The following is an 11880-nucleotide window of genomic DNA, read 5'->3' as shown; positions in this document are numbered from 1 at the left end:
CTTATCATTAATCATGCCACTTCATGCTTTTTGATTCCTTATTATACTGGCTTCCGCCCCCCTCCCCCCACTTTTCAATGTGCTCACTTTATTCTGCCTTGTCTGAAGACCTAGAGTTTCAACGCTCACTGCTGTCAGTATCTGGAAAAATATATAATATTCATTTTAGTTAATTTCTAAAGCAACAGAAGGTTACACTAGGAAGCCTTGATTACAAATCTTGAACTAAAACAACATGTAGTTATCCCCGTGTGATATGTTGTTAGTGGGAACTGAGAAAAATATTTTAAAAACATTTTGCACAATATCATGCTAGGCCATATGGTGAATTGGTGATAGCCACTTAACCAATAAATATTGATTAATCATATGAATTAATAGGGATTTTCAGAAGTATTAGTACATTAAAGCAGTTCAACATTAAGTAGGGTAATTTTTCTCTCTTGTGAAGTAATTTGTATCTTTACTGGCACTTGGGGGCAATTTTTTGAACACTAGGAGACTTAAAAGATGCATTAATTGTTGCCTCTCAATACTAAAATATCCATTTAGGATATTGTCAATGAGATCACACTTAGCAAAACCTGAAACTAACAGGTCAAGAGCATAAATGGTTTGGCATCTGTGGTTAAAAAATTTTTTTCAGCTTATGTCTCATGTAGTTGACTAGCAAAACTCTGTCTCAGTAGAAGGTATTTATCTAGAACAGTGTTTCTTAAACTTTTTTTCTCTCAGCACCCCTTCCCACTTTTAAAAAAGTATGGAGGATCCCAAACAAACTCATATTCGCATGGCTAATATTTATCATTAGTTACTGGGTTAAAAAGGGACGTGGTGGCTCAGTGGGTTAGGACGCTGAGCTTGTCGATCAGAAGGTCGGCAGTTTGGCAGGTCGAATCCCGAGTGCCGCGTAACAGAGTGAGTGCCTGTTACTTGTCTCAGCTTCTGCCAGCCTAGCAGTTCGAAAGCACGTAAAAAATGCAAGTAGAAAAATAGGGACCACTACAGTGGGAAGGTAACAGCATTCCGTGTGCCTTTGGCGTCTAGTCATGCCGGCCACATGACCACGGAGACGTCCTCTGACAAGCGCTGGCTCTTCGGCTTTGAAATGGAGATGAGCACCGGCCCCTAGAGTTGGAAACGACTAGCACGCATGTGTGGGGGAACCTTTGCCTTTACCTTTACCTTTACTGGGTTAAAACATAAAATTGATGCATTTGTTGCTGCTATGATTTCTCATACTGTTTGATGGGATTTAAATATTGCATTATTTTTCAACATAGGCTGACAATTTTAATTTTGCAGACCCCTGATAGAGTGTTGGAGGTCTATTTGTAGGTCTACATTTTATGAAACACTGTTCTAAAGCATGACTTGCCTTCAGCATGTCGCTTTGTTACTGTACAGTTCAGGATATTAAGGCATTTGGCAGAATGGTAAAAATTGCAACATTTTAAACAGTTTTACAGCTTAGTACAGGGGTGTCAAACTCAATTTCATTGAGGGCCGCATCAGCATTGCGGTTGCCCTCAAGGGGCCGGGTGGGTATGGCCAGGGTGGGAGTGGCCTACTGGGTGGGTGAGGCTAGAGTGCGTATGGTCTATTGGGTGGGCGTGGCCAGCTCTACATCGTTTGCATCAAGGGTGCCTATGGGGGCCTGGGCAGGAGTGGGACAGATCTGAGGGTCTCTGGCAGAAGGAGGGTCTCTGGGCCAGGGCCAAGGCAGTGGGGGCCGTTCCCTCACTCTTTCCAGGATGGCTTCGTGGGCCACATGGAACCACTTCGCAGGCCGGATCCGGTCCCCGGGCCTTGTGTTTGACATGTCTGGCTTAGTAGCTACCAACATTACTGGCCCAGGAGAAATTCACAGTCATATGTTCCCAATAGAAAGGAATTACTGCATGTGTAATCTTTCAGAATAAAGTTAGGTTTATTTGTATATTTATTTATTAATCACATTTATACAGCATATATTTAGCAGCAACATATATAAGTATAGGGTCTATTGTCCCTTTACCACAAATAAGGACACAAGAATTTATCAGGGCAACGATCAAACATGACATATTCTTTGTTCCTGTGACCAAGCCCATAGGCTGATCCAAAAACTATCCTTTCTTATGGGGATTTAAGAACATAACAATAGCCCTTCTGGACCAGGCCCAAGGCTCATCTAATCTAGCTTCCTGTTTAAACACAACAGCCCTCAAGATGCTTTTGTGAGAAGTTCACAAATGAAGCAGATGGCCTTTCTTGCATACAGCCATCCAGACTCAGGGCCATGATTGACCATGAATCCAAAGCCGTCCAAGCTGATAACCATCAACACATCCCAACAGAGAGGCATTATAAGGGGCTAGTCTAGATAGGTCTGAGGTCTTTTCTTATGTTCTTCCTTTGGTAATAACCCAGAGCTGTTTATTATTCTTCAATCATTTTAATCACAAAATCCCACTGACCATAAATTTCTTAAAGCCTTCCTTTGCAAGGCTATTTGCAGCAGAAACAGCAGTGGCTCCTACTCTGATCAGTGTATTTTCTTACCTGAATTTGTTCCTTTCCTGCAACCAGACAGCTGCCTTGTAGGTTTCTTCAAAGAATTGAAATTATGAACTAAGGAATTCTGAGCCTTGAAGTTCTCAAGTCAACAGACCTGGGAAGATGCACTACTTTCACATCGGGACTGCAACAGTCAAGAAAAATTATGGGAAATCAGACTAAAACCTGACGTTCTACCCTTTCTAAAGCTTATCTTTCCCGTTTTTTGTTTTTTTTTGCAAAAGTGCTATATGGCCAGGTACTAGGAAAGAATTGAAGTGGCAAAATCTGCCTTTAATTCTAGAATGGCTGTGTAGGCTTTAATGAATTTTACTTCTTTGCTAAGAAATTAAAATTACAGAATGGAATTAGCTAAAGGTAAATGTTGACAAAAACATCTGAAAAGTAATTTAACGCCGTGTCTACCTGATAAACTCATGTAGCTATGGGAACATGATTCCTCTTGATATCTACAAGAGAAAAACACTCTTGTGTGAAGTTTCAGTTTAACTATACTGAGGCACTTTCTTGTTTCAGAAGTAAAAAATACCCCAAAAGACTTTATTTAGGAGCACACAACCAATGGTAATAAGACCTAACTGTTTATTGTTAGGGATAATTGAAACTAAAATTGTTGTTAAATGTTGGGGCTCATTAAACTATGAGGTCTAGGCAATTTTACACACACACACACACACACACACACACACACACACACAAAGGTTTTTTATCAGGCTTGGGGATCTGCACATTGGTTGCACCACATATAGCATCTTAATTAATCCTCTTGCAATCTTGCTTTTTACTCGTGTTAATGATTTAATTGTTTGAACTGGTTGTTATATTCTGTTTTGGTAGTTTATTTTATTGTACACCTCCCAGAGTCATCTTATGTGAGATGGGAAGCCATATATGTTTGGCAAATAAGTGTGTTTGTGTATGTGTATGAAAAGTGAAATATAATTATATGAAATGACATTCTAAGAGTACCATTAAAAAGGTAAAGGTTCCCCCGCACATGCGTGCTAGTCGTTTCCGACTCTAGGGGCCGGTGCTCACCTCCGCTTCAAAGCCAAAGAGCCAGCGCTTGTCTGAGGACGTCTCCGCGGACATGTGGCCGGCATGACTAGACGCCAAAGGCACACGGAACGCTGTTACCTTCCCACCGTAGCGGTCCCTATTTTTCTACTTGCATTTTTATGTGCTTTCGAACTGCTAGGTTGGCAGAAGCTGGGACGAGTAACAAGTGCTCACTCTGTTACGCGGCACTCGGGATTCGACCCGCCAAACTGCCGACCTTCTGATCGACAAGCTCAGCGTCCTAACCCACTGAGCCTCCCAAATTCTTGTTGATGGGTGGAAAGGCTCAGAAGGGCCTACTTAACATTGAAATAGAAAGACGGGTGATGGATGCCTAAGCAATAAGAGAAGCATATTTAAGCCATATTAGCCATGTGCAAATATATTTCCTGATAGTATTCTTATGGATGAACATATCTATTTTCCCTGGTTGTTTTTAAATTCTTTTTGGTTGGTGTGCTACTGGGCTCCTGTTTAACAAGTCATTTATGTTCATCATAAGAAGCATATACATAAAATAAATGTATCTTGATGCATAACTGTGCAGGAGTACAGATGTTTTATTAATGAAAATGAATCCAGCTTTTTGTAAGTCATGGCAGTAATATAAGCTATGATTGTTTAGTTCCTTGCTAGACAGTCCCCGCTGTTTTCACATAGAAATTCCTGTAATACTTAATGGACATCTGGAAGAATTCAGCCAATTAATCGAATTCACACAGGAGCTAAGCTAATGGCTGTCTGAAAGGCAGTTTACATTAAATCAAACTTGCAATATGAATGAAAGTACTTAATCATACATGCAACATTCATTAGATGCAGCACAGCAAGTGTTTTGATTACTTTAATGAAAGATCAGGTAAAGTGCATCAACTGAACAGATTGAAGAGACAGTCTGCTTACAAATGTTTGATTATGAAGAATATCAACAGAAACAGTGCCAGTAATTTACAGCAAAATATAATTTACAAGGCCAGAAAAGTTTGCTGCAACAAGTGAAATTTGGGGTTTGTTTCCTAACACATTAATAGACAGACATAATATAAAATGCCTTCAATATAGGCATAAGCCAACTTAAGGATATTTGTGCAGGAGTTCTAACAATGTCTTACGAATCATAGAATTGGTTGTTTAGTCTGTTATTAAGGTATTAATGTGTAAAATTCAATTCATATGTCATATGGCTTTTAACTCTTTATATAAAGGTAAAGGTAAAGGTTCCCCCGCACGTGCGTGCTAGTCGTTTCCGACTCTAGGGGCCGGTGCTCATCTCCGTTTCAAAGCCGAAGAGCCAGCGCTTGTCCGAGGACGTCTCCGTGGTCATGTGGCCAGCATGACTAGACGCCAAAGGCGCACGGAACGCTGTTACCTTCCCACTGTAGTGGTCCCTATTTTTCTACTTGCATTTTTACATGCTTTCGAACTGCTAGGTTGGCAGAAGCTGGGACGAGTAACAGGCGCTCACTCTGCTACGCGGCACTCGGGATTCGACCCGCCAAACTGCCGACCTTCTGATCGACAAGCTCAGCATCCTAACCCACTGAGCCACCGCGTCCCTTTTTAACTCTTTATACCCATCTGTAAACACCATGATATTCTGCCCCATGCAGGATAAATAGATAGAGGGAGAGAGATCTTCGTCCTTTCTTGTCCTGAAGGTATTCATTTCAAAGTAACAGAGCTACCCTTCCAAAATCTCTTGTTCCAGCTTCTTGAGCTAAAGCTGTTTGTGGCTAATTATTGCTATCAGATGCAGAACTCTAGTAATCTGCTTTTTCAAGAAATGGTAGCAACTTTTATGCTTTTCCTTGAGATGACTGTCCTCGTGGTAAGCAAATGTTTCCCTACCAAGCACTGTTTATTACAGATGATGATGATGATGGTGGTGGTGGTGGTGATGATGATGTTGATGATGATGATGGTGTTATCCATTCAGTCATATCCGATTCTTGGTGACTCTGTGGGCCAGGTCTCTCCATGTCTTGCAATCTTGAACTACTTCTTTGAGATCTATGCTCTGGTGGGTGTCTGCTTGGATGGTGTTCAGCCACCATATTCTTTGGTGGCCTGGTTTCCTTTCCTCACAAACTCTTTGAAACATAATTACTTTCTCCACTGAATTTCCCTGTATGACATGGCCAAAATAAATGACACAAAGTTTTGTGGTTTTTATTACATATACAGGGGAACAACTATTGTCTGTGATCAGGAATCAATTGTGAGGTCATAAGTAATCCAGTGTAGTTTTTTTCTCAATAAAAGGGATGGATAATGTATGATCCACCCAAATGTGGATGAAGTGAATTCCAGTTCCAATGAATTCCAATCAACATAGCCTATGGTGAGGAGATGGAAACCATAGTCTAGCAATATCTGGAAGACTGTAGTTTACCTACACTTGAACTACTACTGCTGAGCTGCAGAAATACAGTGATCACTAGATGGCACTAAAGATACAGAATCTTTGCTGCCATCTAGTGGGTTGTTCAGAATTTTGCAGGTTGGATATAATAATTCTAAGTCTACCTCTAGTTTAGAAAACAGACTCAAGTTTTCTTAAAAACAACAAACTATCTTGTCCAAGTAAGATTTTCTAGCCATCTGCTGGAGAGTACTGAAACTTATTTCCAATATAACTAGGGACAGGGTTTATATAATAAGCACAATATCCTTGTTGAACTTTCTTTAATAGTTGTTGCAAGATTATTGCAATGCGCTCTATGTGGAGTTGCTGTTCAAGATCCAGGAGCTACAGCTAGTGCAAATGAATGAGCTGCTATGAACACTTCATGTTTCACCTGTGATGATTGAAAACCCAGGAAAGAAATGAGGTTTGTAAGTTTCTAACCCATATTTCATTTCAGGATGAAATGTAGCCAGAATACCTTGAGCTACTTCCTTGTCCTGAAAGATATAATTGCTGAAATGAAAGAATTACTCCTACATACTTAGTGTAAGTTTTATATAGATAAATGGAGATAGTTGCCATTGACTTATTGGCTTCTAATTTGTTTTTCCAATTGTCATTTGTAGTACTCTGAATAATCTCCCAGTGTTTTATTAATACACCAAACAGGCAGCTGTTACAATTACCCACGAAACTGTCAGTTCTAGTCCCAACTTTGGCATGAAAACCAGATGGATGACTTCAGGCCAGTCACTTTCTGCCAACCCACCTCACAGGGCTGTCGTTGTGGGGAAAATAGGAGGAGGAAGAGTACTAGATATGTTTGTCACCTTGAGTTATTTGTAAAAATAATAAAGGCAGGATATAAATAAATCAAACACTATATTCAACAGTCTTCAGGAATGTGGGAAGTTAGCCAAATTATTTGGAATGGTTGGATACATTCTCCAAGAGAATAATATATATTTATTTGGTTTTTAAGTCTGTCAGACCTTAAAAGACTGTGGGATATGTAATATTTCAAATACTTAATTTAAAAACAGTTAAAAACAGGAGCACCTGGAAAACAATAATCACAGTAAGAATAAAAAGACTCATGGGGACTCCACAAATACCTTGGAAACAAAGCCAGATATTAGGGGACTTCAGAACACATGGAGAAAGAGAGAGAGAGAGCAGTGAGGCCAAAACAATTGGAGATAGTCAATCCCTCAAACATCAGGCTTCATGCCACAAAGGGCCTTATAGACCGATATCTGAATTGCACTTGGAAGCCACCTGGCAACCAAGGCAGTTCATGCAGCAGTGATGACACATGGGAAAAATGGAGAAACGATTGTTAGTGCCCTTACCACTGCATTTTGTACTCCAGAATTATTAACTTTCACCATTGCCTCATTCACTGCCACAATACTTTGTTCCTCTTATTAAACAAAGATGGCCTACAGCAGGGGTGTCAAACTCGCAATGTCATGTGACGTGTTGCGACGTATTGCGACTTTTTTTGCTATTGCCGGCAATGGGGTGGGCGTGGTTTTGCTATGAGGCATCCGACCTGTGGGCTGGCAGTTTGACACCCCTGGCCTACAGTATGTTGTTTCATGTTTGACATTATTCTCAAATAACTACATTCAAAACCTTTAAATACTGTAATAAATAAAGGAAATAAGAGATTTGTCCTTTTTATTTACAGTTGTACCCCAAATAAAGACAGGACTTTTATGAGAAATGGGAATGAACAGCTGGGAAGAACAGAAGAAATTTTGAACAAACTAAAAATAGAACCAATTCTGAAATATAGCTTGCAACTAGTAGTTGATTTCTAGATTGAAGATGCTGATGTCAGCAGAAGGTAATCTATGTTAGGTGAAACTGGTCACAAAATAGTCATTACATGTACTTAACTGTTCTCAAAATATTTTAGAGCCATTCTAATAGCAAAACTATATCATATCACACAGTTAAAATTTTCTATGGAAAAAACACTCTTTATGAAAGGATGTGTTACTTGATACAGTGGTGATAATGGCATGCCATTGGGAGCTCCAGAGTAAGATAAACTCTTCTTCCATTAGCCATGCATCTTCTCCAATCTCATGCATGTAGAGAATTTATGTCAGACGGTGGATAATTACACATTGAAAATTTTTAGTTAGGGTAACCTGTTTACCAATTCTGGAAGACACAAATATATAACATCATCCTCAAATTGTCCCTAGCCAATCTTTCCCTGCCTTTTCTTGCTTCACAGCAAAAGTTCTATTATCCGACTTCTAATGGCACAAGTAGAATTGGAAGATAATGCTCATTCAATTCATTGTAGGTAGTATCTCTGCTACCATTGCTTAGTTTGTGTTGCAGTTCCATGCCTAACTCCTCCACAATCATTTTATCCTAGTTTAATGGACTAGTGAAACAACGAACCTTTTCCTTGTGTGCTAAAAAGTTTTTTTTTCTTTGTTTTCCCCCTTTAAATCAGTCCTATGGAAATTGCTTAAAAGCAGTGAAATGGTGGAAGGACAGAAGGCTGCAAAGTGACAATTTGGGGGTAGAGGTGAAAAGACTGTAAGAAAGAGAAGAGGAATGGATGTACGGTATGTATATCAGAACAACAAGGAAGTGAACAAACTTCCTGGCAATCTTAATGAAAAAGTGACAGCAGCAGCAGCAGCAGCAGCAACAATAACAACAACCAAGTTTTTCCCTTCTGCCAGTGCAGACAAATCTCTCAGTTCTCTTGGACTAAAATCTAATAAAGTTTTTGATGTGCTGGAATTCTTCTAATGAGTCTTGTAAAGCCAGGACCTGGCATAAGGTATCTCTTCAGACTGGATACAAGAACCGCTGTGAAATTTACAAGAATTAGTTTCCTCGCCTAGCTCAAATCCTACCAGGAATAGTGAAATTGTAAAACAATCAGGTGTGCTCCCTCATCCAGAGGTGGACTGGTGATGTGTTTGCCATTAGCAAGCAAGTTCTGCACTGATTATTGGACTGCATGACTTTTAAATTTCTAACAGTACAATTCTATGACAGTTAGACATTGTTTGCTCCTGCAAAGGGAAACTACCCGTCTTCAAAGATACATCCAGATAAGAAAAGTGATTCATGCTTGTTTCTCTGGCAGAAGAGGGGGAAACCAGGCTTTGGTAACAATGCTGGCAGGGTGTTCTTTCTGATGTGGGCTAATATACTGAATGAATGAATTCTCCGACTTTTATGGCCAGCATTGTTACCAAAGCTTGAAATCTGGACATTGAATTCTTAAGCCAGTTTCATTCATATGGTAGGTGGTGTTAGCACAGGAGAGAAGCAGCTTAAGGCTATTGTGCAAAATTATCCTCTCTCAACCAGCATGAATGGAGACAACAGTACTGATGTTTCTGGCAAAGTTGTTGCACTCTTGATAGCATTATGCAAATACAATACATGATTACCCTTACTGAAAAATAGTGTAGCTACCAAGCCACTTCTCCCAGTTCCTGATTATTAGAACTAATGAGCATCTCAGTGAGATTGCCATTAATCTTCACCTTTCCATGTGCAAGTTGCTTGTCTGGTTGATAATGGGAAGAAGTTAAACCATCGTCTCATGGATGAGCTCCATCAGCTTATTTTTTTGGGGAGGGTTACTGAAGTAGGGAAATGGACCACATACTTTCAGGAGCTTCGTTTGCTTCGGATTGTTTGCATTTTAGCAGGGGAGAGGGGCATCTGCATTCTTTCAGGGATCATTTCAGCACCAATAGGAACTTATTTATTGAATGGGCCAAATTTTATCTAACACCCCATCCACTGCAGGTAAAGTGCCTTTCGCCTTATTGAATTCTCTGTCCAAAGTAACTGAAGCCTCTTGGCCAGCGCCTGTTGCCCCCGCAAGGCTCCTTCACCTTGGCTTTTGAAGAAGGAAACTGGGGGAGAACTGAAGATAATTATTCCAAGGATGCTTGGAAAGGGAGAGGAACCTGTCTGGGAAGATCGGGCCAGAAGAAGGTGTCTGTCTCTGTCTCTCTCCCTCTCCCTTTCCCTCCCTCCCTCCCTCTCTGCAATGTGTGGAAGGTCGGGTTAGTAGAAGCGGGCAGGCAAGGGATGGCTGGGCGGCGAGAAAGTTGCTTGCCCCGGAGGGAAGCAGTTAGCCTTGCCGGGCCCCGCCCCTTGCCAGCGCCGATTGGGAAAGTGGCCGGGCGCTCTCCCAAGCTCAGATTCTCCCGCCTTTTCCACCTCGCGTTTCCCCTCCCTCCCCATTTGTCCTCTCAACTTCCTCATTGGCAGCCCTGGGCCGAGGGAAGGATGACGCACTCGCTCCCCGAGGGACGTGGGGTATAAACGCCCGACGGGCACGCAGCGCCGGTGCAAGTGGAGCGCTGCCATCCGGTGTACCCGGAAGATGCCGCGGGGGTTCCTGGTGAAACGGAGCAGGAGGCCGGGGGGCTCCTATAGGATGCGCCCCGCAGGCGGACCCTCAGCGCTCCGCCTGGAGGAAGCGCCCCGCCTCGCAACGCCTTTGCCAGAGGCGCCGCAAGAGCCCCAGCAGCTGCCTCAGCCCAACTCCCCAGTGATGGCGATCTGGGACGCCGGAGGCTCGGACAACGTAGTCTCCGCCGCGGAGGAGCCCAGGCGCTGCGCTCCTTCGTCCGTATCGGCCGAATCCTCTCCTCTGGGCCCCGCCTTGGCGCTGGCGGAAAAGCTGCCCCTGATTCCGCGCACTCCGGTGCCTTTGCCGATGCCGCTCCCTTTGCCGGCTGTCCCGCTTTGCCCGGCTATCCCGCTCAAGCGCCCCTCCCGAGTGAAGGCGCCGCCCGCTAAGAAGCCCAAGGCCGTGCGCAAGCTGAGCTTTGCCGACGAGGTGACCACATCGCCCGTCTTGGGGTTGCGGATCAAAACTGCTTCCGAGGCCGGCAGCGAAGGGATCCGCGTGGCTCGTCCGACGCTGCTGGGTGAATTTGTCTGCCAGCTGTGCAAGGAGCCCTACGCCGATCCCTTGGCTCTGGCTCAGCATCGTTGTTCCCGAATTGTGCGCGTCGAATACCGCTGCCCGGAGTGTCACAAAATCTTCAGCTGCCCGGCCAACCTGGCTTCTCACCGCCGGTGGCACAAGCCGCGCCCGACCACCTCTGCCGGTCCCACCCAGGACAAAGAAAACAGCCGCGGGGAAGCCGGCCGCGATCAGCACCACGGCGCTGCGGACAGCTCCTGCTGCCGGGACCAGCCGGCTCCGCGTGCCTCCCAGCTGGGTCCGGGCAGCGAAGCTACCGCCGCAGGCACCTCAACTCCTGGCTCCGGTTTGGTAGCTCCTCCTGGCGAGGTCTACTTTTGCCCTTATTGCCACAAGTCTTTCCGGCGCCAGGCATACCTGCGCAAACACCTGGGCACCCACCAAGCTGGCATTGCCAGCTTTACCAGCAACTCACCATCTCACCCACTCCCTCAACAGATCGCTTTTTCCTGTCACTTGTGCGGCGCGCATTTCCCGTCGGCGGACATCCGAGACAAGCATCGGGTATGGCACACGGTGCGTGAGGAATTGCTTCTGCCACTGGGGCAGCCTGAGGGCAGCGCTAACCATGGTGAGCAGCAGATCTTTTCCTGCAAACACTGTCCCTCGACTTTCTTCAGCTCGCCTGGTCTTACCCGACACATCAACAAGTGCCACCCTTCGGAGAACAGGCAGGTTCTTCTATTGCAGATGTCCGTCAGGCCAGGCTGCTAGGCTCGTCCAGCAACGAGTTGATTCTTCTCTCCAGACAGAACTGTTAAATTGCACACATTAGGGCTAAACATTTGCCTGACTGTACAGAGCAGGTGCTTGGACTATTCTCCCATTATCTGAAACTGCATTATGTGATAATTCTTTT

General features: G+C 43.6%; 1 protein-coding gene across 1 annotated transcript; it reads left to right on the top strand.

Annotated features, from left to right (window-relative positions):
* Nucleotides 1-10412: 10412 nt before the first annotated feature.
* On the top strand, nt 10413-11735 carry INSM2 (INSM transcriptional repressor 2; the record flags this gene model as incomplete). The annotated part of the gene is made up of 1 exon (XM_081317042.1): nt 10413-11735. One exon carries the CDS (start codon nt 10413-10415, stop codon nt 11733-11735), a length of 1323 nt encoding a protein of 440 aa, XP_081173168.1.
* Nucleotides 11736-11880: the final 145 nt, after the last annotated feature.

Source organism: Vipera berus, assembly GCF_964194415.1.
Source record: "Vipera berus genome assembly, chromosome: 1".
In the NCBI taxonomy this organism is placed as follows: domain Eukaryota; kingdom Metazoa; phylum Chordata; class Lepidosauria; order Squamata; family Viperidae; genus Vipera; species Vipera berus.
Note: the sequence above shows the minus strand (reverse complement) of the source record. Positions and strands in the feature narration are given on the sequence as shown.